The sequence below is a fragment of the Sarcophilus harrisii genome, chromosome 1 (genome assembly GCF_902635505.1).
Source record: "Sarcophilus harrisii chromosome 1, mSarHar1.11, whole genome shotgun sequence".
Classification (NCBI taxonomy): Eukaryota; Metazoa; Chordata; class Mammalia; order Dasyuromorphia; family Dasyuridae; genus Sarcophilus; species Sarcophilus harrisii.
In genome coordinates this window covers 668469802-668496978 of record NC_045426.1, presented here as the reverse complement: position 1 = coordinate 668496978, position 27177 = coordinate 668469802, and the positions used below count along the sequence as shown (strand labels likewise).

The 27177-nt window shown below is 35.8% G+C and overlaps 1 protein-coding gene across 1 annotated transcript in view; it reads right to left on the bottom strand.

Moving 5' to 3' along the window:
* IQCN (IQ motif containing N) overlaps positions 1-26950 on the bottom strand; it is a 45754-nt gene extending 18804 nt beyond the window's left edge. The window contains exon 1 of the mRNA XM_031948212.1: positions 26899-26950. Coding sequence (XP_031804072.1) covers positions 26899-26904 — 6 coding nt within the window. The 5' untranslated portion in view covers positions 26905-26950. The remainder of the gene's footprint in view (positions 1-26898) is intronic.
* Positions 26951-27177: the final 227 nt, after the last annotated feature.

The window sequence follows — 27177 nt, the reverse complement described above, 5'->3', positions numbered from 1 at the left end:
TACTGGGAGGCTCTAAGAATCACTCAAGAAGCTTACATGAAGACCAACAGATAGAACTCAAATTTTGAGAACAAATAATCAAAGAAACAAGTATATATATATATATATATATATATATATATATATATATATATCACATCATATCTTATATAAAATATGATATATGATAAAATGTGATATAAAATATATCATGTAAAACACATTAACATGTGAATAATTTTGAGAATAATCAAAGAAACAAGTATATGACATAATATCATATATATGATATATGATAAAATACGATATAAAATATATCATATATAAAACACATTAACATGTGAATACCAATTTTGAGAACAAGTAATCAAAGAAGCAACAAGTATACATATCACATAATTTCACATAGAAAATATATGATAAACTGTGGTATAAAACATATCATATATAAAACACATTAACATCCATGCTATATAAGATATTGTACATTTGTGTATAGATGACATTCTATGTAGGATATTGGACATATGTGCATGGATACATGCATATACACACATACATGCACACACATATGTAAACACATATGTATTGCCTCTTTATATCTGGCCTTGTTATAGGTATCTGGAAAACACATCCAAAGAATGAGATAGTCTTATTCACAACGAACTTACATTCTTTTTTTTTATTTTTATTTAATAGCCTTTTATTTACAGGATATATACATGGGTAACTTTACAGCATTAACAATTGCCAAACCTCTTGTTCCAATTTTTCACCTCTTACCCCCTACCCCCTCCCCTAGATGGCAGGATGACCAGTAGATGTTAAATATATTAAAATATAAATTAGATACACAATAAGTATACATGATCAAACCGTTATTTTGCTGTACAAAAAGAATCAGACTGTGAAATATTGTACAATTAGCTTGTGAAGGAAATCAAAAATGCAGGTCGAACTTACATTCTAACAGAGAAGACAACAAATACATCTTTAACTTCTGCCCCAAAGTCCTTTGGTAATGGGACTCTCTCATTGGTGGAGATGGATGCCCTGTCCTGCCCTGTACAAGGCTCAAGTTGATAAGAGAGCTTCAGTTCTCAGTCAGTCACCCTTTAGAAGTCTTCAGGGTCAGTCTTCTTTGGGATTTATCAAGCTTTCTGTCAGATTGGTTTGAGCCCTTCTCGTTTCGCGCTTTGAGAGAGAAGATGTCAGAGGCCAGTCCCTCTTAGGTTGCTGAAGCAAAAGACTCCAGAGATACATGAGAGGAGCTGGCAGAATTCATCATGTTTCTGTCCCCAGCTTGCTACAAAGTTTCCCTTTGAGTGACATTCAGGATACTTTCTTAACTAAGTTATCTTAATCCTCATGGGAGATCTCCTTCTTTCTGCATTGTTTGTTATATATTCTCCTTCTCTGGCTATATATATATATATATATATATATATATATATATACACACACGTGTCTTACAATGTAGCATATAATTATGTCCCATATAATAATATACTACATCACATAATTTTATAATGTAACATATCATATAATAATGTGCTACATTGTACAATTATATAACTGCAAAACATAGAATACTATATAATATAATTATATATATAAAACACAGAGATTTTACAATCCCTTCTCCAATTTCTCTTTTGCTATAATTTGGACTAATGATTTTCTTTGCCATAGGCTATGTGTGTTTATGGTAGAACTGATCTTTTTGTGGGGAAGGGTTGTCAAGCATTGTATAGAGTGTTTGGGCTTCCCTTTGTCCATAGATATGACAAAGCAATAAAAAATTAACTCAGATTTTATCATATCCCCTAGAATGATGAATCATATTTAAGAGAGCTGATTGATATAATTCTAGTCCAGTATCTCCTCTCTCTGAGAAGAGTAAAGTGGCTTTCATCTCCAAATTCCTGCTTTCCTTCCTAGCAGATATGAAAGTCTCACATGGAGAAGGACAGCGATGGAATAGTCGGGAAGAAGAGGCTAAAGATGTCTATTCTGCTTCCCTTCAAGCCAGGGATAGCATCCTTACCACTCTCTGTTCCATACATAAAAATATATACAGAATAAATGTAATTAAATATATGTGTATGTGCCAGCTAAGATGGGGGGAAGAGGGAAAAATTGGAACACAAGATTTTTCAAAGGCTAATGTTGAAAAATTATCTTTGCATGTGTTTTAAAAATAAAAAAAATTCAATAAAAATATACATGATACAAAAAATATGTGTGTACACACAAAAAGGTAGTTAGATACAAGGTAGTTTAAGAAAAAGAACATTAGCACTTGTGGGTATGGGTAAAGGCTTTATGTAGGTGACAGTGTCTAGGAGTATCTTAAAGGGAGATCTCTATGAGATACAGGGAAGGAGGGAACGCAATCCAAGTATGGAGGATGAGGACCAATGCAGAGGCTGAAAGGTAAGCTATGTGTCATGAGTGAGGAACAAAGAAGTCATTGCAAAATGCAGATGAAGGAATCATGTCATTCAATAAACATTAAGCACCTACATGAACTGATGCTAAGTGAGATGAGCAGAACCAGAAGATCATTATACACAGCAACAACAAGACTATATGATGATCAATTCTGATGGATGTGGTTCTTTGCAACAAATAAAATGATTGGGACCAGTTCTAATGGTCTTGTGATGGAGAGAGCCATCTGCACCCAGAGAGAGGACTGTGGGAACTGAGTGTGGATCACAACCTAGCATTTTCACTCTTTTTGTTGTTCTCTTGTATTTTATTTTCTTTCTTATTTTTCCATTTTTATCTGATTTTTCTGGTGCAGCAAGATAATCATATAAATATGTATACATATATTGGATTTAACATGTATTTTAACATGTTTAACATATATTGGATTACTTGCCATCCAGGGGAGGAGGTGGGGGGAAGAAGGGGAAAATTTAGAACACAAGGTTTTGCAAGAGTCAATGATGAAAAATTATCCATGTTACATATTTTGAAAATAAAAGGCTTTAATTTAAAAAAAAGAAAAATATTATTTTAAATATTATATTAAAAAATAAATATTAAACATCTAATGTGCTAAGTAAGCACTGTGCTAAATTCTGGGGATACAAGAGATATTGCTTCCCTCAAGGAGTTCCAAATCTGATGAGGAAGACAACATCAAATAAATATGTGCAAACATGCTATAGATAGGAATCATATCCAAGAAGGGTAGAAAGGTAGGTGTAAGACTTTAAAAGCTTATTGGAAGACTTTATACATTTTATTATCACTAAGTGGCAGCTGATTTGGATCTTGAGTCAGGAAGATGAGTTCAAATCCAAGCGCAGATAACTTAATAGTAGTGTGATTTGAGGCAAGTCATTTGACCTATTTGCCTCAGTTTCCTTCATCTGTAAGATGGAAATAATAATAGCACCTATGTCCAAGGCTTGTTGTGACAATCAAATAGATAATGCTTGTAAAAACACTTGATAAACCCAAGTGACATATAAATGCTAGCCATTATCATTATCATTCAACCAGTCTGGAGGCCACTTCAGCTGGTGAAAAAGAGATCGGTGTAGGATGCACTGGGGTGGTGAGAGACCATAAAGTAGATGCCTCTTTCCAGAACCTCCATTTAAAGATGGCACCCATACCAGTCATTTTAATTCCCCTCCATGCTATACTCCAGACTACTTCTACCATGCCCCAGGAGTGGCTATCTTCCCTCTCTTACCCATCTTCCTTTTATGTTGTCTTCTTCCATTAAAAAGTAAATGCCTCAAAGACAAGTCCTGTCTTTCTACGTGTATTTGCTTTTTTTTTTTTAATTAAAGCTTTTTATTTTCAAAACATATGCATGGACAATTCTTCAATATTAGCCCTTGCAAAAACCCTGTGTTCCAATTTCCCCCCCTTTCCCCTACTCCTTCCCCTAGAAAGCAAGTAGTCCAATATGTGTTAAACATATCTACATGTATTTGTATCCCCAGCACTTAGTACAATTCCTGGCACATAGGAAGTGCAGTTCTTATGGACTTCACTCATCCAGAGATTTGGGATCAGGAAAGCAATTAGGAGGAAATAACTTAGATGAGAGGTGATGAGGATCTGAATTAAGGGGAGGGACTTGAGAGAAGTTGGCTTTGCTGTGAAGAGAAAAAAAGCAAGAATTGGCAAATGATTGGATTTTAGGGTTGGGAAAAAGAAGAGAAAAGGGAATATAAATATGGTCTCACTTGATAATGCAAGGATTATGAATTTGAGATGCTCAAGGATGGTGTTGCTGTCAAAAGAACTATGAAAGTTTGGAAGAGGAGGTCTAGCAGGAAATAAAATGAGCTTAGTTTTAGATATGTTGAATTTAAGAAGATGTCTTTACGTTATCAAGTTTGAAATGTCCAATAGGCATTTTATGATATGAAGTGACACTGGAGCTCAGAAGTGAAATAGGGACTGGGTATATAGATCTAGGAGGCATCTGCAGAGAGATAGAACACTCTATCTTGGTTAGGCTTCCATGGGTTTAACTCCTAAGAACTAAAGAGGTTACAAGAGAAAAAGAGGGAAAAAGAGAAAAGAGATAGAATAAAGAACATTCACATTCAGGTGACATGATGCAGGTGATGAGCCAGCAAAAGTGACTGAGAAAGAGCAGTCAAAATGTAAGAGGTGCACAAGGAGAGAGTAGTGTTTATGAAAAGAGACAGAGATACAGAAAGAGACAGAGATAGAGACAGATGAAAATACAGAGACAGAAAGGAAGACAGGGAAACAGAGATAAGGAGACAAAGATAAGAGAGAGACAGAGACAGAAAAAGACAGAGGGAGACACCAAGAGAGAAATTGAGAGATTCACACACCTAGAGAGAGAAACTGAGACAGAAAGAAACTGAGAAAAAGAGAGACAGAGGCAGAGATAAAAATACAGAGACAGAAAGGAAGACAGAGAGACAGAATCAAAGGGAGACAAGAAAGACAGAGAAAGAGAAACAGAGACAGAAAAAGACAGAGGGAGACACCAAGACAGAGATTGAGACACACACACACACACACGCACACACAGAAACATACACATGGAAACTGAGACAGAGACTGAGAGAGAGAAACAGAGATACAGAGAGACACACACAGAGAGAGACAGAGACTGAGAGAGACAGAGACAGAGAGACAGAAATTCAGAAGGAGAGACTGGCCAAAAGTATCAACTACAGCAAATAGTCTGAGAAGGATGAAGACTAAGAAAAGAGTGTATGATTTAGTGATTAAGAGATCATTGATAATTCATGGGACAGTTTTACTTGAGACATTTAGGTGGTGCAGTGGATAGAATACTGGACTCAGAGTAAGACTCTAAGTTCAAATCCAGTCTCAGATACTTAGTAGCTGTGTGATCTTGGGCAAGTCACTTAACCTCTGTCTGTCTTAGTTCCCTTATCCATAAAAGAAGGATAATAATTGTACCCATATCACAAGGTTGTTGTGAAGATCATATGAAATATTTGTAAAGAGCTTAGTCAGTGTCTGGTACATAGCTGATACTGTATAAATGTTTGTTGTTATTTTTATTATTAAGTGATGAGATAGAAAATCAGATCTCAAAGGATTGGGGAGGGGGTGGAGAGGAAATGGAGGCAGCAAGCAAAAATGCTTTTTTCTTTTTTTTTTTATTATAGCCTTTTATTTACAAGATATATACATGGGTAATTTTTCAGCATTGACAACTGCAAAACCTTCTGTTCCAATTTTCCCTTCCTCCCCACCCTTTCCCCCAGATGGCAGGTTGACCAATACATGTTAAATATGCTAAAGTATAAATTAAATACAATATAAGTATACATGTCCAAACAGTTATTTTGGTGTACAAAAAGAATCGGACTTTGAAATAGTGTATAATTAGCCTGTGAAGGAAATCAAAAATGCAGGTAGACAAAAATAGAGGGATTGGGAATTCTAGTGGTTCATAGTCATCTCCCAGGGTTCTTTCACTGGGTGTAGCTGGTTTTCAGTTCATTACTGTTCTATTGGAACTGATTTGGTTCATCTCATTGTTGAAGAGAGCCACGTCCATCAGAATTGATCATCATATAGTCTTCTTGTTGCCATGTACAATGATCTCCTGGTCCTGCTCATTTCACTCAGCATCAGTTCATGTATGTCTCTCCAGGCCCTTCTGAAATCATCCTGTTGGTCATTTCTTACCGAACAATAATATTCCATAATATTCATATACCACAATTTATTCAGCCATTCTCCAGTTAATGGGCATCTACTCAGTTTCCAGTTTCTGGCCACTACAGAGAGAGCTTCCACAAACATTCTTGCATATACAGGTCCCTTTCCTTTCTTTAAAATTTCTTTGGCGTATAAGCCCAGTAGTAGCACTGCTGGGTCGAAGGGTATGCACAGTTTGATAATTTTTTGAGCATAGTTCCAGATTGCTCTCCAGAATGGCTGGATGTATTCACAGTTCCACCAACAATCTATCAATGTCCCAGTTTTCCCACATCCCTTCCAACATTCTGCATTATCTTTCCCTGTCATTCTAGCCAGTCTGACAGGTGTGTAGTGGTATCTCAGAGTTGTCTTAATTTGCATTTCTCTGATTAATAATGACTTGAAGTATCTTTTAATATGGATAGAAATAGTAAAAATGCCTTTTTCTAAGGGAAGGGGAATGGATATGAGATAAGACTTTGATGGAATAGTAGGATCTAGCAAAAGTTTTTTTAAGGAATGAGGGAGACCGGGCATGTTTAAAGGTGGTTGGGAGATTGAAGATTTCAGAAAGGAGAGGAGGAGGCTGCATTCAGCTGGAGATGGTAGGAGGAGAAGGGATTACATAAAAAATAAGATTGTCCTGACACTCTTTAAGACAAAGCCCAGAAGAAACTGTCCAGCCCCTTCTGGGTTTTCTCTCCGATTTTCCTGATCCCAATTTCTCCTGGCTCACCTTCTATCTCTCTGAATATTCCTCAGTTTTACTTTATTGGTTCATTTTTTCCTTCTCAAACCCTAAATGTGGATATCTTCCAGACCTTTGGCTGATCCTTCTTTCCTCATTCTAATTTCTCTTCCTCAGTGATTTCATCCATTCTCATTTTAATTATAACCTCTATGCAGATAACAAGCAAATGGATATTCCAATGATTAGAATTCAAGGCCTGAAATCAGGAAGATTCATCTTCCTGAATTCAAATCTGCTTCAGACTCTTACCAGCTGTGTGACCATAGGTCAGTCACCTCTACTTATTTGCCTCAGTTTTCTTATCTGTAAAATGAGCTGAAGAATGAAATGGAAAACTACTTAAGTAGTTCTGCCAAGAAAAATCAAAATGAGGAGACAAAGAGTTATACACAACTGGAAACAGTTAAAATGATAATCTCACTTCTCTCTTTTCTCTGTATTCTTAATACAATCAAAACCTCCAAGGAAAAGAATCTAGGGTCTGTCCTCTAAGCATTTTCTGCCACTGCTTTTTCTTACCTCATAGATGCCCCTTTTCTATTGTGTCTCACTTCCAGAACAATGCCAGTTATTACAAAAGTTAGAGAGGCCATGGTGGCGCCCTTTCATACCAACAACTGCTCCTCTCCCCAGCTCATCTATCTCTTGTTGACGTTTTTTCTATATTTGTCCAGAAATCTTCTCCCTACATCCATGTTCTCCTGCTCCTCTAGATGCCAGTTGCCCTCAGGGGTTCTGATTTCCCCCAGGTTTTATGCAGTGTAAGAGTCTCATCTCCCTTCACACCTATGTGTGATATTCATCAGTGGAACCCCCTTCCATTGCCAAAGTAAGTTCATCAGTGGAACCCTCTTCCATTGCCTTTCCTTCCCTTTTCAATCATTTCATTTCTTCTCACCCACTTTCTCCTGTAGGTTTTTTTTTTCCTGGGATTACAGAAGTTACTTTTTCTTCATTAGAAACCCTCAATTTTGCCCAGGCACATTACTTTCCTCTGTATCCCCTTGTTCCCCTCCTCACCTTTCTCATATTGTCCCTTGCCAAGATGTAGTCTAACAAAGGAAGCATTCACATGTAGGCAAGATATCAACAGGTTCTGTCCATAATGCTTTCTGTCTGCCTTTTCTCTGTTACCTCCATTATATTATCATATTCATTCTTGTCTCCTTGGGTAGAAAGAAATCTCTTAGTGATCTTTCTGTTGTCAGTGTATTGCTGTTACTATCAGCTCTTAACCATTCCTGCATTTCTGTTGTTGGAGAGTTTGAAAAGCTAATGATCTCTTGAATTTTGGTTTTCTTTCTAAAAAATAGTTCTAGCTCTTCTACATTATGAAACATCCATATTTTGTCTATATGGTTAAACTCAAATTTTCAAGAAAGAGCAACCTGAACTATATCCTGAGCTCTACTGCTGTTCTAGTCTCTCCTTATTCCATTCTCTCCCCCCTTTTTTTAAAAGAGTATTGAATAATCTTGTGTTATTCAAATGTCTTTTCTCTTGTATTGAAAGGTATTTTTCTAGATGGCTTACAGAGCTGATTGTTTCTGAATTATTAAATTTAATCACTTCTCTGTCTAGGAATTTACAGCCTTGTTTTCGTTCCCCCTCCCCCAAGGTGATCTATGAATTCTTTCAATTGGAATTTCATTTTCTATGTTCAAAAGTTCTGAGAAGTTTTCTTTTGTTACGGTATTAAGGTTTTTTTTTCCTATCATATTCTTTTGGGAATATCTATTATCTTTAGGTTATCTCTATGCATCCTGTCTTTGAGATGTGTATATTTTGTTTGCATAATATATTTTCTTTTAATATTCTTTTTTCCTTTCTTTCCTTCTTTTTCTTTCTTTCTTTTTTCCTTTTCTTCTTTAGATTGGCCTTCATTTCTGTGTGTTTGAGTTCCCAATGCATTGTTCCCTCATTTCTTTGGTGAGACTTGCCATGGGACATCTAAGATTTTCTATTCTGTTCATTATTGTTGCTGCACAGCACATAAATTCTGCTCTCACAATTCTCATTTCTCATCTAAATCACTAAGAAACAATGTTGTGGCTCCATGTTCTCCTCAAATTCCACTGGGTCCTCTTTCTCAAGTGCTGGATCATTTTCCCTTCATTTTGCAATACATATTCATAGATTCCTGAATTCACTTACCAACTCTAAAAGCCATATTTCTTCTGTTTTAACTGTTTTTTTTCTGTTGATTTATCTGTTTATGTTTTAAGAATAGTTCTTCCTGGAATCTTTAGTACTACATATAATCCACCCACTCCCACACATACAGAGCTAATTTTCTTTATCATTTACTTCTGAATCTCTCTCCTTTGTTGGGGTTTCTTTGAGGGCTAGATCTCAGAGTATCTCAGTCTCCTTCCACACTGGGCAATTCATTGTTTACCAGCCTAGATCTCTGCCCAAGTGACTTTTGGGTCCTGGTCCCAGCTGGATGCTGTGCTCTTCCATCATGCTTAGTGGAGTGCTGTTTAGCTCCTCTTGTGCACAGTGTCCTATACTGTCCCTCTGTTCCTAGGTTCTCTGGCTCAGCACCAGGAGTTCAGAGCCTGGCTTTCCTGATTAGCCGAAGCTGCTCTTGGCAGTGGCTGTTTTTTCCTGGCACTGGTGTTGGTACTTCCAGGTTTCAGCCCCTAGCAGTCGTTTGCTCTTTAAAGGCAGTGGCCAAACTGGATGCTGAAACCCAAAGAGACTTTATCCCCAGTGGGGAGTAGAGTATAGGAGGAATTATTGATGTAAGCCTGTGCCATGTACTTGAGCCTTCTAGTACTCACTGCATGGGAGGTGAGGAAGGGTTGCTAAGTAACCTCAGGGTTAGTGAATATCAGTTCTTGAGTCTGGGGCATTTTTTTTTTAACATTCTTTTGAATTCTTGATATCCTAAAAACAATGGAAATAGCTAAAGTTGCTTTATCTTTGGTGTATCATTTCTGTTTTGGAAAGGTTTGAGAGATAGAAGGGACTGGAAAAAATTTCTAGTCTGCATCTTGTTTAATAATAATCTCCTAACTGATCTCTCCTGACTTCCTTGATCTGTCATTTGCTACCTATGTGACTTTGATCCATTTACTCTGAGCTTCAGTTTCCTCATCTGTGAAATGAGGGGTCAGACCAGATAACCTCTAGGATCCCTTCCAATTGTAAATCCAATACTTCAATGATCTTTCGCTAATCCATCCATCACACAACTGGGAAAATAATCTTCTGAATGCATAAATCTGCCCATGTCATTCCCATGCCCAAAGATTTTTCAGAGGTCCTCACTGACTCCCAAGTATAATTTCTATCAGAAGATGCTGTGATTTTCATCCTGCATCTATCTTCAAGCACCAAAAATACACAGAAAGCAGACGTATTAGAGTGATAACTAATAGAAACAGCAAAGGTTCAAGCTTTCCTCTCAATAACTTTCAGTACAGAGTTAGGTCCCTTCAGTGAGGGACCTCATCCAAACTTATGATGATCTACCAGTACATTTCCTAAATCTTTGCCTCTGTAGGCTGAGTCATAACCAGGCCATGGCAATTTGCCAAATAATCATTAAAGAGCTCTGAAGTTCAGTGTTTTCTAATTTTTTTAAATTCCAAGTTTCTGTACAAATGATTGATCTGTATGAATGAGTGCCTGGGGAAAGATGGAGGCAACTATGTCCTGAGAGTAAGTTCATTGTCTCTGCAAATGATGTAAATATACAAATATCTACTTAAAACCTCATAACTTTTATCAGATGAAGAATGACTTAACTATACCTGAAAGAGTCTCATCCTTATATCTCATATTCTCTATTCTTCTTCAGATACTCCAAATTTGCTAGGCTAAATAGGGCAATTTTGTTGTTTTCAGTCATATCCAACTCTATGGATTCCTTTTGAGGTTTCCTTGGCAAAGTGACAGCTATCTTCTAGATAATTTTACAGATAAGATAACTGAGGCAAACTGGGTTAAGTGACTTGCCCAAGGTCATATAGCTAGCAAATGTCTGAGGCAGAATTTGAATTCAGGGATTCCTGACTACAGATCTGATACTCTATCCACTTCATCAACTAGCTGTCCCAAATGGGGCATATCTTTATATAAATTATGAATATATATAGGGTGTCTCAAAAGGATTAGTGCAGTTTTGAACTAGACTTTAAATATGCAAACTGGGGAGTGGGGGAGAAATTAAGAGGAAAAAGAGGGAGACGTGAAAATTTGATTGTCTTTGCTCACATACAATGGAAATGAATTTCAGAAGCTTGAGCTTAGATCACCACCTGGTGGCTTGAAGAGATATGGCATTACCCATAGTCACTTGTGAATTACTAGGCAACAGTACTTTAAGAAAGCAAAAATTTTGCTACTGATACTCATACTGTGCATAGAAAAACTTCTGATCTCAGGACATAAAGAGGTAACCCCACAAGCTCTGTCCCAAAGAAACTGCTCTGATTTGTAAAGGAAAAACACTTTTAAAAATTGTCTGTTTACAGAACCGCTAGGTGAAAATCTGTTCTCTCCTGTGGAATCCTCACAAAGTTTCTCCTGGGTTCAACATCTCTGCTGTATGGATTACTCATTATCTGGATTCCACAGTCTGATCTTCTCCGTGGCTTAACTTTCAATTGATCTTTCTTGGTTCCACAAATGAGTCTCTTTTTTTGCTGCCAGAAGTTCCATTCTTTGAAGGTGTTTCTAGATTCTAGTAACTCTTTTTCTGTATCCTCATCTGCTTGGAAAACATCCAGTTATTGGTTGGGATGTTTCCTACTATGCTATAAGTTCTGCTAAAAGCTATGATCAGTGGTGGAAGAGAAGAGAAAAATTTCTTCCTTTTCCCCCAAATATGAAAAGTTGGGTTCTTGCCTGATTGCTTGCTCTCCCTCTTAACTGACCCAAACTTTATTTTTTTTCTTAAATAAATTTTGTCATGTCATTTTGTTTATAACATCATAGTTAACTCCTGTATCTTTTATCTCCCAGAAAGCTATCTCATATGACAGCATTTTTAAAGAGAGGGAAAAAACCAGAAAAACTGATCAATGCATTTGAAAAAGTCCAAAAATATGTGTAATGTATTACACATGTTGACCTTCTAAATCCAGGCAATAAGTTATGCCCTAAACTTTCAAAATACACCAATTGTCTTAAAAGGTTTCATTATTTAAAACTCTGAGGGGAATGGACAATTTTTAGGGGAGTCAATCGTGTTAGCTTTTTAAACTCAGAGAGAGGTGGTCATACTTTATAAAGGGATCACTGAAGATTAGTATCTTGTTGCCATCCTTTTCTTCCATCGTCTGTGACAAACTGAATCCTTAGAGTAGAGAAGATCAAAGTTAGGAGAACCTTTAGAATAGGAATGTCATTCCTGCAAGAGCCCTTAAAACCCAGAATGTCAGAGCTAGGAGGGTTCTAAGAACCTAGGATGGCAGAGGTGGGAACGCCCTTAGAACATACTATGTCATATCTGAGAGTGCCCTTAGAACCCAGGATGTCAGAACTGGGAGGACTCTTAGAACCCAGGATGTGCTTAGAACCCAGGATGTCAGGGCTGGGAGGGCCCTTAGAACCTAGGATGTCCTTAGAACCCTTTTGTTTGAAGACTTATGCTAGGGAAGAACCTGCATTGTTAGATCTGATTTTTAGAAAGATCTGTAGTTTTAAGCATCAAAGCCAAATCTTCAGGGGCAGCTAGGTGGCACAGTTCATATAAAATTTACCAAGGTAAATAAGTAAAACAAAAATTATACAGTACACAAAAGAAGTGCATAAGTGCAAAAAGGGACAGGAACAAGACAGTTTTTATTAGTACCTTGGTAAATTTAATATTTATCATTTAAAATTTAGACACATGCACTTGCTAAGGAAGGCTCATTACCTCATGCACGGCATTCTTGACTTTGAAGTTACCCATCTTATTTTCCCCCCTATGTTTCACTGGTTCATTTCCTTCCCTCCAGCTCTTCTTCAAAGTTTCTTACATGTTACACGTGGCAGCCAGTCCATACCTACCATGAATCTCTTCATTGACCTTTGGGTAATACTCATTTCTAGTTCTCCGGGGACAGTATTATTTTATGACTTGTAGCTAAATGAAAATATAGATAAGCTACTGGTGTTTGTTTTTTTGTTTGTTTTTTGAACAGTCTGTTTTTCAGAAAAGCCTGGGGTCATTACATTTTACAATTTCTCAAGGCAATCCACATGGTTCTTCCTTCCCCTGTTTGATTCTGGGACTGCCTGACTAATTGTCCATTTTTATTGTTTGTCCCCGGAGATATATTCTGATAGACAGGCTATAAATTGGATATCATAATCTGAACAATAGGCATTCTTTCTTCATTTAGTTTTCCCTACTTCGATGGTTTGGCCAAATTCTTTTGGCCACAGATCTCTTTCAAGAAGCTCCTTATTGTTTCTAGGCTCAATGAGCTATCATAAAGCCATTCATATACAGTAGAGAGTTGGAAGGATCTTCCAGTCAACCAGTCAACTAATACCCATAGGATCCATCCATGTGTGACAGCATAGATTGTATTATATACATTTGGAAAAGATCTCCTATGTCTTCAAAGAAGCAAAGGAGCTATATTTTCCAGTTTCTTTTTGGAATTGAGATTTGTCATAAAACAATGCTGCAATTTCATTTTTTGCTGTTCACATTCTTTCTCCTTACATTGTAGCTGGGAGTCTTGCTTTCCTGTTTCTTTTAACTTTGCTTTGCATCAGTCCATACAAGTTTAGGCAAGACTTTCCATTCTTTTTGTGAGTAAAAAGGAAAAATGTGAGCCATAGGTGAGGAGTGAAGTGAATTTGGAATTGGTTGATCTGAAAAGCAGCCATTAATGTCACCTCCTAGTTGTTGTTCAGTCATTAAGTCATGTTCAATTTTTTGTGACCCTGTGGACTGTAGAATGCCAATATTGTCCATAGGGTTTTTTGACAAAGATATTGGAGAGCTTCTGCCATTTCCTTCCGCAGTGAATTAAGGCAAGCAATAGTTAGGTGACTGGCTGAGGACCACACAACCAGTATCTGAGGCCAGATTTGAACTCAGGTCCTCCTGTCTTCAGGACTGGTGCTCTATCCACAGTGCCATTTAGCTGTCTCTACATTGATTTTTAATACACATTTCTTTAAGAATCATGTTGGGAAAGAAAAATCAGAACAAAAGGGAAAAACCATGAGAGGAAAAAAAGTAAACTTTTTTTATGTGTTGGTTCAAAATGGTTGTAAATTGTCTCGGCCATTTCCTTCTCCAACTCATTTTTACAGATGAAGAAACGGAGGCAAACAAAATTAAGTGACTTGCCTGGAATCAAACACTAGTAAATTCCTGAGGCCAGATTTGAACTCAGGAAGATGAATTTTCCTGATTCCAAGCCCAGTGCTCCATCTACTCTGCTGCCTAGCTGCCCTTGGATGCAAGAAATCAAACACACAAGTAAAAGATAAGAAAGGTGTGGCTAGACAAGATCTTGCTCATGTAAAAATGATTGGAGAACATACAAATTATCAGCAAGATGGTATCATATGTGTACTTCTTCATCTCCAAACCTCAAAATAACAAGAAAGTGCCAAATCTATAGAAACAAAAACGTTTTCTAGGAAGAAGAATGAGGATATTCACAATATAAATCTTTCTGAAATACCAGGGGATGCTTGAATTACACAAAGATCCACTAATACGAATCATGTCCATTCTAGCTTGCATGCAATATGAATAACCCAATAGGCTTGTGTCTGTAGTTCCAGATGAAGTGAACTTTATTCTTTCTCTCCATATCAATGACTCCACCTGAATGCCCAAATTTCAAAACAGACAGAAAACATGGATCCTACCCAGCCATATATGGAAAGTATACACAATAATAATGTACCTAGAAGTACAAAATCATCAAGAAGAGATGGGGATTCCATTTCTGAGGGAAATGGGTCTCTAAATAGGGCTTCAGCAAACTCCCCATGAATTTTATACATGATCCAGACAAACCCCCGTATCTCCTAATTTGAGGCTGAGGTCTCTCAGTCATAGGGTTGAAACAAGATAAAATGAGTATTTCACTAAAGAGGAAAGGAAAACAATGAAAACAGTACAGAAAGAAGCCTCATGCAGCTTGCCAAGTTCAGAAGAAAAAAGGCTGAAAAATAAAGTAACAAGAAAGAAAGGCTGGGAATGAGCCCAGCTCCCAAACAGATAAACCCAACAGTGTGACTCATGAAGAAACAAGGAAAAATGAGCAAGCATCCTACAAAAGACCATATACAGTGAATGAGTATTATTTTTTAAAAAAAAATTTTAAAGAGATCAAAATAATATTTTTTTCTGAATTACCAAAAAGAGTGAGACAACAATAACAAACTCTGAAATGATTCAAAGAAGAAATAAAATTTTTAAAAGTCAAAATTAGGATAGAAATTGAGTCAAAAATGAGAACTCAACAATAAATAAGGCAAAATTTATGAAAATAAGAGCTGATAAATGGCCAAAGAACAGGCAGTTCTCTGAAGAAGAAATTAAAGTTATCAATAGTCACATGAAAAAATGCTCTGAATCACTACTGATTAGAAAAATTAAAATTAAAACAACTCTAAGAAATCACTTCACATCGATTAGTTTAGTTAATATGATAGAAAAGGAAAACCACATATGTGGGGGAGAATGGGAAAATTAAGATACATACACTATTGGTGAAGTTGTAAAGTGATACAATCATTCTGGAGAACAATTTGGAACTATGCTCAAAGGGCTGTTAAATTGTGTGTAATCTTTGACATAATAATACCACAACTAGATCTATATCTCAAAGGGCTTAAAAGAAAAGGACTTTTCATAAAAAAAAATTTATATGAGCTGGTAACAAAGAATTAGAAATTGAGAGGATGTTCATCAAGTAGCACAAGGCTGAACAAATTATGGATTAGGATTATGATGGAATACCATTGTACCATAAGAAATGACAGGCAGGATGGTTTTAGAAAAACCTGGGGAGATTTACATGAATTGATGCAAAGTAAAGTGAGCAGAATCAGCAACACTGTGTGATGATCAGTTATAATAGACTTACATGGGGACAGATACAATTGAATTAACTGAAAAAGTATTACAGAATTGGGGTGGGCTTGCTATTTGATACCAACTGATTTGTATTTTGGTAAATATGCTTTCTAAAAGTTAGTTATGTCTGGCTGACTAAAATTATTCTCAGCTAATAATCTTTTTTAATAGCTTTTTATTTAGAAGATATATGTATGGGTAATTTTTCAGCATTGATATTTGCAAAACTTTTTGTTCCAATTTTTCCCCTCCTTCCCTCCACCCCCTCCCCCAGATGGCAGGTAGACCAATACATGTTAAATATGTTAAAGTATATGTTAAATACAATATATATATACATGTCCAAATAGTTATTTTGCTGCACAAGAAGAATTGGACTTAATGTACAATTAACCTGTGAAGGAAATAAAAAAATGCAAGTAGACAAAAACAGAGGGAGTGGAAATGCTATGTAGTGGTTCACACTCATTTCCCAGAGTTCTTTTGCTGGGTGTATGTAGCTGGTTCTATTCATTACTGCTCTTTTGGAACTAATTTGGTTCATCTCATTGCTGAGGATGGCCAGGTCCATCAGAATACATCCTCATATAGTATTGTTGTTGAAGTATATAATGATCTTCTGGTCCTGCTCTTTTCACTCAGCATCGGTTCATGTAAGTCTCTCCAGACCTCTCTGAAATCATCCTGTTGGTCATTTCTTACCAAACAATAATATTCCATAACATTCATATACCACAATTTATTCAGCCATTCTCCAGTTGATGGGCATCCACACAGTTTCCAGTTTCTGGCCTAGATCTACAAAGAGGGCTTTAGCTAATAATCTTGAAAGAAAATACACTAATGGGGGCTTGAGTTGATGGTACTAAAGAAATACTCTCAACTCCTCAAAGCACCCCTAAAACTGTGAAGAGGAGATGCAACTTTGCTCTACACCCCCAAATGAGTATAAAATAATGATCCTCAAAGCTTCTCTAGGCTAATGTGTTGGGCAACATTCTGGGTTAAATATCGAGCCTTTTACATTTTCAAGGAGAGATCATGAGGGTCTAGATTCAAAGAAGGAATAGATTCATATAGAACGAAGCTTGAAGGAACAATCACCCTAAGTGTAGCTAATGAAAGGGGAAAGGGAAGGCAGGTCTGAGATGTTGCAAAGAAAAAAAGAGACTGAGAAGGGCCATTGGCCCCAGGATTACCTTAAAGCAAGAGACTTGGACTTGTAGAATATAACAGTATAAAGGCAAGAACTTGTCTGAGCTCTTCAAAAGTCCCCTCCAAATAATTTTAAAACAATACCTTAAAACAAATTCTGCAGTAGCAGAACTAACAAGTCATCAGTAATGGTCTACCTTACCAGGGTGATAGTGAAATACAATTCAGCCCACATAAATCAGTAGCAGGCTTTGGGGATACTGAATAGTCAGTGGCTTCTGGAACTCTCAGCCTACATATGGGAAGGGGGTTGAACAAGTGATCAAAAAGACTTTACAGAGATCTTTTGGTGGTAGTGGGTGCAGGTACTATTGCATTATTGCTTCCAGGTCACAATCCCAGCACTTGCACACCAAAGCTTGGAGGACATAGGAGAGTGGGGATTCCCACAATTCTAGGGCAGAAAACAGTGCTTTTATGGTTATTCACAGACTAGAGTACAGGCCAGGAGAGCAGTAACCATACTTCTCCTTAGATAATACCACTTTGGAAGAAGTGAAAATATATAGATCCTCCCACCCCAGAACCAGCTCTGAAAACAGCAGCACAAAAATCCTGAAGCTTGAGATAGTGCTCTCTTTACCCTGGGAAGAGAACCTAACTTTATTTTTTTCTATTTTTTTGAGGAAATCGAGGTTAAATGACTTGCCCAAAATCACATCACTAGTAATTGAGGTTGGATTTGAACTCAGGTCCTCCTGACCCCATGGCTGGTGCTCTTATCTATTGTGTCAAGAAAAAGAGTCAACAGTTTGCTAAAGGAGGCACAAAAGATAGTGAAGAAAATAACACCTTATAAAACAAAATAAGCCAAATGGTAAAGGGGGCACAAAAAAAGAATAGGTCAAATTGAGAAAGATGCACAAAAATTTACTGAGGAAAATAATTCATTAAAAATTAGAATTGGGTAAGTGGAAATTAATGACTCCATCAGACACCAAAAATAATAAAATGAAATCAAATGAATGAAAAAATAGAAGAAAATGTAAAATATCTCATTGGAAAAAAACAAATTGGAAAATAGTTTGAGCAATGATAATTTAAGGATTATTAGACTATCTGAAATCCATGATCAAAAAAAGAGCTTAGACATCACATTTCAAGAAACTATGAAGGAAAATTGCCCTGATATCCTAAAATCAAAGGGTATAATAGAAATTGAGATAATCTACCAATCACTTCCTGAGATACCAAAAGGAAGATTCCCAGAAATATTATAGCTAACTCCTAAAGCTTCATGGTCAAGGAGAAAATTTAAACCGCCAGAAAGAAACAACTCAAATATTGTAGAGCCACAGCCATAGTAACACAAGATTTATCAGTTCTGCATTAATGGATCTTGAAATTAAATTAAAGGTCTTGAAATGTGATATTCTAGAAGGCAAAGGAGATAGGATAACACCCAAGAATTATTTACCCAGCAAAACTAAATATAATTTTTCAGGAGAAAATGGATATTTAATGAAATAAAGGACTTTTAAGCATTTCTAATGAAAAGACCAAAGCTGAATAGAAAATATGACTATTAAATCTAAGACTCAAGAGAAGCATAGAAAGGTAAACAGAAGAGAGAAATTATAAGTGATTCAATAAAGTTAAATTGTTTACATCCCTACACGGGAAGATGATCCTTGTAACTCCTAAGAATTTTATCCTTATCAGGGTAGTTAGAAGGAGAATACATATACATAGGACCTGGTTGTAGATGGATTATGATTGCATTATATCTAAAAAAAAAAAAAAGTAAAATTAAGGGGTGATAAAAAGAAATTCACTGGAAGAAGGGGAAAGGAAAGATTGAATGAGGTAAATTATCTTACGTAAAAGAAGCATGAAAGAGCTTTTACAGCTTGTGTGTGTGTGTGTGTGTGTGTGTGTGTGTGTGTGTGTATAGGGGTGTGGATAATGCTTGAACCTTACTGTTAGCAGAATTGATTCAAAGAGGGAATAGCATACTCACTCAGTTGAGTATAAACTTACCCAAAAGGGAAGTAGGAGAAGAAGGGGATAAGAGAAGGGAAGGTCCTGATAGAAGACAGGGTGGCTTGGGAAAGGCCACAGTCAGAAGCTAAACACTTCTTAGGAGGGACAGGATGAAAGGAGAAAGAGAGAAAGGTAAAAGATAGAGGAAAATACATAGTAAATAATCATAACTGTGAAACTGTTTTAATAGCAAATTTCTTTAATAAAGGCCTAACTTCTCAAATCAAAGGATATGAACAGGCAGTTTTCAAATGAAGAAATTAAAGCTATCTAAAAATCAAATGGAAAAAATGCTCTAAATCACTAATGATTAGAGAAATTCAAATTAAAATAACTCTAAAGTACAACCTCGTACCTTTCAGTTTGGCTAATATGGCAGAAAAGGAAAATCATAAATGTAGAGAATGTAGGAAAACTGGGACATTATAATGCACTGTTGGTGGAGTTGTGAACTAATCCAACCATTTTGGAGAGTAATTTGGAGCTATAAAATAGCTCCAAAAAAAAATTTGGAGTCATGTATAGTCCAAAGGGCTATAAAACTGTGCATCCCTTTGATGCAGCAATACTACTGTTAGGTCTATATCCCAAAGAGATAATGAGAAAGGGGAAAGGACCCACATATACAAAAATATTGGTAACAGCTCTTTTTGTGGTGGCCAAGAATTGCAAACTAAGTGATACCCATCAATTAAGGAATGGCTGAACAAGTTGTGGTATAGGATTGTGATGGAATACCATTGTACTGTAAAAAATGATGAGGTGGATTTCAGGGGAAAAAAAACCTAGAAAAACTTATATAATTTGATGCTGAGTAAAGTGAACCCAATCAGGAGAACATTGTACACAGTAACAGCAACATTGTGAGATGATCAACTTTGACAGACTTAATTCTCTTTGGCAATATGATAACTTCAGACAATTCCAAAAAAAAAAATCTGATGGAAAATACCATCCATATCCAGAGAAAGAAGTATGAATGCAGATTGAAACATACTATTTTCACTTTTTAAATTTTAGGGGTTTTTTCATGATTTTTTCCTTTTTGTTCTGATTCTTCTTTCACAAGATGACTAATATAGAAATATGTTTAACATAGTTATAGATATAGCCTATATTGGATTGCTTGCTTTCTTAAGTAGAGGTAATGGAAGTAATTAGAGGAGAAAAATTTGGAACTCAAAATCTTACAAAAATTAATATTGAAGACTATCTTTACATATAATTGGGAAAAACACTATTTAAAAAAAGTTTTTATTAATGTATTTTGGTTTTTTAATTTATTTTTTTTATTATAATAACTTTTTATTGACAGAACCCATGCAAGGGTAATTTTTTACAACATTATCCCTTGTACTCACTTCTGTTCCGATTTTTCCCCTTCCTCCTTCCACCCCTTCCCCTAGATGGCAAGCAGTCCTATACATGTTAAATATGTTTCAGTATATCCTAGATATAATATATGTGTGCAGAACCAAACAGTTCTCTTGTTGCACAGGGAGAATTGGATTCAGAAGATAGAAATAACCCAGGAAGAAAAACAAAAATGCAAACAGTTTACATTCATTCCCCAGTGTTCTTTCTTTGGGTGTAGCTGCTTCTGTCCATCATTGATCAATTGAAACTGAGTTAGGTCTCTTTGTCAAAGAAATCCACTTCCATCAGAATACATCTTCATACAGTATTGCTGTTGAAATATATAATGATTTCCTGGCCCTGCTCGTTTCACTCAGCATCAGTTCATGTAAGTCTCTCCAAGCCTCTCTGTATTCGTCCTGCTGGTCATTTCTTACAGAACAATAATATTCCATAACATTCAGATACCACAATTTATTCAGCCATTCTCCAATTGAAGGGCATCCATTCATTTTCCAGTTTCTAGCCACTACAAACAGAGCTGCCACAAACCTTTTGGCAATACAGGTCCCTTTCCCTTCTTTAGTATTTCTTTGGGATAGAAGCTCAGTAATAGCACTGCTGGGTCAAAGGGTATGCACAGTTTGATAACTTTTGGGGCATAATTCCAAATTGCTCTCCAGGATGGTTGGATTCATTCACAACTCCACCAACAATGCATCAGTGTCCCAGTTTTCCCGCAGCCCCTCCAACATTCATCATTATTTGGGAAAAAACACTATTAAGTGCAAAAAAAGTCAAAAATTATTCCAAGTTTGCAGATCTGGGGTGACTATATGGATGGTGATTCTACCAAAAGAGATAGGAAGTTTAAGAAGAGGGATACGTTTGGGCAAAAACTTAATGAGATCTGTTTTGAACATGCTGAATTTGATGAGTTTGAGAGAGTTTAAGAGAAATTAGGGCTAGAAACATAGATCTGACAAACTTATGGAGTCTGGTGAAGTCGCTAAGGGAGGGAATCTACATAGAAAGAAAAGCTCTCAGAACAGACCCACAATTAAAGGGAAAGGGATGATGAAATAGCAGAGGAGACTGAGAAGCCTTGGTCCTACAAGTAGGAGAAGAACCAAGAGATTATAATGGTATACTAATAGATGTTAACAACTGGCTTTTGGGGAGTTTAGATGGGTAGAAGTACGGACAATGCATTTTTAAGTTTAATACAGCTTGTTTTATTAACATTTTCTCCATCTAGTCAATAAGGAGAATCAAAAAGTAAGCTCTGAAGCATTTGCCAGTTTCTGAGTTTTAAATACTCATCCTGAAAATTCAATAATTGGCTTTCTTGAGCCAATTTGAACTGATCTCAGCACTCTCAAAACATAACTGTGCCATAGAAGCAAAGGAGGTGAGAAGACACAGATGCTGTCAGGCAAAAGCAACGGGAAAGTCAAGAATAAGGATTGAGAAGAGCTCATCAGAGTAATAGTTAAAAGACTGATGGCAGTCGTGAAGGCAGTCATTTTAATCAAGTGACAGATTCAGATGCCAGATTGTAAAGGGATTACAAGACGCTAGCAATAGGAGGTGAGGAAGTGTGTAACCCACCTTTTTTTCAGTGTTTGGCAGAATCAAATAAAGATTTTTTTAAGGGTTAGGAAGACCTAGACATGTTTGTAGGAGGAATTAGTGGATAAGATGAGATTGAAAATGAATGATTGAGAAGAAAACTTTCAGAGGAAAGAGTAGGGAACATGATTAAGATGATGAGTGGAGCCATTAGTTTTCATAAGAAGATCCATCTTTTCATCAAACTAGAAAAAAAGGATTAAGCAGGGAATGATGAAGAGAATTTGAATACAACAGACCATAAAGGGCTGGAAGGAATTTTAGAGGTCATCTAATCAATCTCTTCATTGTACAGTTGAGAAAACTGAGTCACAGAAAGGTGAAGTAATCTGCTAATCTACCTAGTCATACAAATAGTAAACGGCAGAGCCAGCAGTAGTTTAAGCTTTGGAATGGACAAGAAAATGGATAGCCTCCATTTTCTTTCTCTTGATCTTCCTCCTTTTAAATGTTTCCATAATTTTCTTTTTTTTATACAATGGCATCATTTTTCAACAATGCACCATCATTTCCAGTAGAATCTCTTCTTGTAATAAGTAAATGTAATCATGTAAAGCAAAATAACACATTGTAAGCCCCATTCTTGCAATCTACAGTATGACAGCTTTCTGCCAACAGGCAAGAAGTATGCTTTACCATCTCCTCAAATCACAATTGGTCTCTTAATCCAGTTCCTCATTATCTTTTGTCTGTCTATTGTAATACCTTTCAAATTGACCTCCTCACCCCAATTCTGTTCCTATTTTCTAGACCATCTACCATATGGGCATCAAGATGCCTTTTCTAAGCTATAGCTTTATCTATAGCAATTCTCCAAGAAATACCTGATTATCCCAATTACTTCTAGAATCAAACTTTTCTGTTTGACATTTAAAGTCCTTCAAGATCTAGCCCCAATTTACATGTCCAGTCTTTTTATGTTATTTTCTTAATCATGTACACTCCAATGCAATCATATTGGCTACATGCTTTACCACATATACAATACTTCTTCTCCCAACTCCATCTTCATATTGGTTGTCCTTCATGCCTGGAGCTCTCTCCCTCCTCACTTCTGTTTCCTAACTTTCATGGCTTCCTTCAAGACTCAGCCTAAATCCCAAGTGTAGCAAAAGGCCCTTCCTAATGCCTCATTCATACCTACCCTCACCCTACCACCATCCTTTTATTCTAAGAGTGCCTTCCATTTATATGGTTGACATATATACATATATATGTAAAAATGATTTTGTTTGGTTTTAGTTTGGTTTTTACCTTTTATTTTGTATCCCTAGATACAAATATAATTATATATATATATATATATACACAAATATAATTGTAAAAATAATGGCACATAAGTGCATAATAAATGCATGTTGACTGACAAGAAAACCTTAAGTGTTGATGGATTAAATTCCCCAATTAAACTGATTCATTTGTCACAATCCCCTCTGCTCACATCATCTTCATCTTACCCATCTATGATAAATTTGTCATCAGATAATCTCATTACCAGGAAATTCATCATCTTGGAGGTTGCTTCAATTTTTTCCCCCACACCTCTTCAGTACCTTCAGTTGCTTTCTTTCTGCCCCTCTGTTTAGATTTGAAGGACAGAGGAAAAACTCCCATATCCTCCTTTTATAAGGGCTCAAAATACCAGCTATTCTGTTTGATTTCTACTCCATCATCATCTCTATCATGTCCCCTGGGTCAGATACCCTCTGGGACTCCTCCTTCCTTTCACCTTCCTTTTGAGAACAGGTATACCTCAAAGATTTTGTGGGTTCAGTTCCAGACTACCACAATAAAACAAACATCACAATAAAGTAAGTCACACGAATTTTTTGGTTTTCTAGTACATATAAAAACTAGGTTTACGCTATACTATAATCTATTAAGTATATAATAGTATTGTGTTGGCAACATCAATATTATACAACGATCAAATCTGACGTGGCTCTTTCCAACAATGAGATGATTGAAGCCAGTTTCAATGATGTTGTGATGAAGAGAGCCATCTGCACCCAGAGAGAGGATTGTGGGAACTGAGGATGGATCACAACATAGCATTTTCACTCTTTTTGTTGTTTTTTCACTTGCATTTTATTTATTTATTTTTTCTTCTTTCATTCATTTATTCATTTAATGCATTCGATTACAGAATCCTTAATGGCATGTATTGTCACTTTTTAAAAAACAATTGCCCCACACAAGGATCTAAAGTTAAAATAGTTTCTTTGTGACATGATGGTACCTTGTACACACGCTGGAATTATCGGGATGGAGATTGCATTTTATTTTCTTATTCATTTTCACTCTTTTCTGATTTGATTTTTCTTGTGCAGCAAGATAATTGTATAAATATCTTTATACAATTTTATATATATTGGACTTAACATATATAACATAGATTGCTTGCCACCTAGGGGAGGGAGTGGGGAGAAGGAGGGAAAAATTTGGAACACAAGGCTATGCAAGGGTCAATGTTGAAAAATCATCCATGCATATGTTTTGAAAATAAAAAGCTTTAATAAAAAAAGAAAATAGTATTGTGTCTTTAAAAGGACCCATGTATATACATTAATTTTTTTAAAATATTTTATTGTTAAGCCATCATCTGAGCCTTTATGAGAGATAAACTTCTAGTGGAAGGTCTTGCTTTGATGCTGATTAATCAGGATGATAGTTGCTGAAGGTTGGGGCTAGTTTCTTAAAAAAAGACAAAAATAAATTTTGCCATATCCGTTGACTCTCCTTTCACAAAAGAGTTCTCTGGAGCAGGAAATGCTGTTTGATCATGTTTTACCCATAATAGAACTTCTTTCAAAACTGGAATCAATGCTTTCAAACCCTGCCACTGCTTTATCAACTAAGTTGATGTAATATTCTTCAATATTTCTGTGTCTCAGGAAAGAAAGAGATCCAAGGAAAAGGAGAGAAATGAAGAACAGCAGATTGGTGGAATCATCAGAACACATATATTTATCCATTACATCTTACACCAGCATAGTTCATGATGCCCCAAATCAATTATCGTAGCAACATCAAAAATCATTGATCACAGATCATCATAAAAGATGTATAAAAATGAAAAGCTTGAAATAATGTAAGAATTATCAAAACGTGACACAGAGACACAAAATGAGCAAATGCTATTGGAAAAATGGTCCCATAGACTTGCTTAAGACCAGTTACCACAGGTTGTTCAATTTGTTTAAACAACAAAAAAGAGCAAAAACCAGCCCCACACTTATCTACAAAACACAATAAAACAAAGCACAGTACTATGAGGACTATAGGTCTTCACTCCCCCACCCCCATTAGATTGTTGGTTTTCCTTTGTTTTTGAAGAGGACCTGAAGAGGACTGATATGTCTCTGAAGACATGACGCCATAACATCAGGTGAATTGGATTTAAGCAAGGGAAGGCTGTACAAGAATATTAAGTTCTTTGAAAATAGACATTGTCTTTCCTTTTTTTATTTGTATCCTCAAAGTTCTGTATAGTACCTGAAATGTATCAGGTACTTCCAAATGTTTAAACTGGTAATAAACAAACAAATAAGTAGACATCAAAATATTTTTTAATCCAATAATTTATTATATACAAGATAAAGGGAAGGTATTTGGTACCTGTTCAGCATGTGTCAGGTGTTATGTTTCCACATGGAGGAGGCCAGAAAACTTGTTTCTGGGAGAAATTTCATGAGATGGAAAGAGATGCAAAGAAATGTGGGAACATGCAATGGACATTCTGCAACTGGGTCTAGTTGATTAATTATGTTAAAGAGGAGGTTTGTTGATTGACTGGAGAAATTAAAAAATCTCATCAGCTTTAACATCTGACAAGAGACAATTGAATAAGGAAAGAGTCTTCTGAGTCCTTTAAAGGGGCCTGGGTCCTTGGACTTTGTATTTGTTCTTCTTTAATCTAGATGAACAAGAGGGAGCCTCCAAGACCTTAAAACTTTTGAAAGTCAAGAAAATACTCTAATATCCAGTAGTCATGCTCTGAGAAACGATGAGTGACCTCAAAAATCCCAGGCCAACAGAAGTTAAGAAAAGGACTTATCTGATAGTTCTGATTTCATCATGAATTTAGGACTTATGCTGTCAGAAGTGAACTAAGCTTTCAGACTGTTCCCCCAAAGATGGAAATGGTGTAGGGGAGGTAATCATGTTCTCAGACAAAACAAATAAAAATTTACAATGTTAAGTCAGATAAAATAAATTACTTTATATTTAAATGCATCCTAGTAATGAAATAATATCGTTATTAAATTTATATACACCAAATAAATTCACAAGTAAGCCAAATTGTAAAAAGAAAAAAAAAATAGTAACAATAATTGTAGGAGACTTCAATGTTCCTTTGTCAAAACTAGATACATTTAATAGAAAAATAAACAAGTAAAGTGTAGAACACAAGAGACAACTGAAAAAATTATATTCAAAAGACTTAAGGAGACTTCTGAATGAGAACATTATGAAATGTACATTATATTCATATGAACATATATTTCTTAGCATCACACAGTAAATTTACAAAAATATAAAAGGCAGAAATATTGAATTTTTCTTATATCTATAACAATGAAAATAGCAAATTTAAAAATGAATCCAATTTTTAAAAAATACAGATCACAAGGGAGACTAAGTAGCAATAACCTGAATAATTAAGTGATCAAAGAACAAATCATAAAAACAACTGAAACTGTGAAAAAAGAATGATAACAATGTGACAACATACCCACATATGGAGAATGCAATTAAGTCAGTCCTCAGAAGAAAAACTATTTCTGGAAGAAAAATTAACAAACAGAAAAAAACAGAGTTAGTGAATTGAACATATATATATATATATATATATATATATATATATATATATATATTTTAAACTAGAAAATTAACAAAATAACAAACCCCAGATAAATATTAGAAGAAATTTTAAAAACTGGAATAGATAAAATGGGAAAACAAAAATCATCTCAGAATGATAATACTAGTACATTTTTTAAAAGCTAAAAAG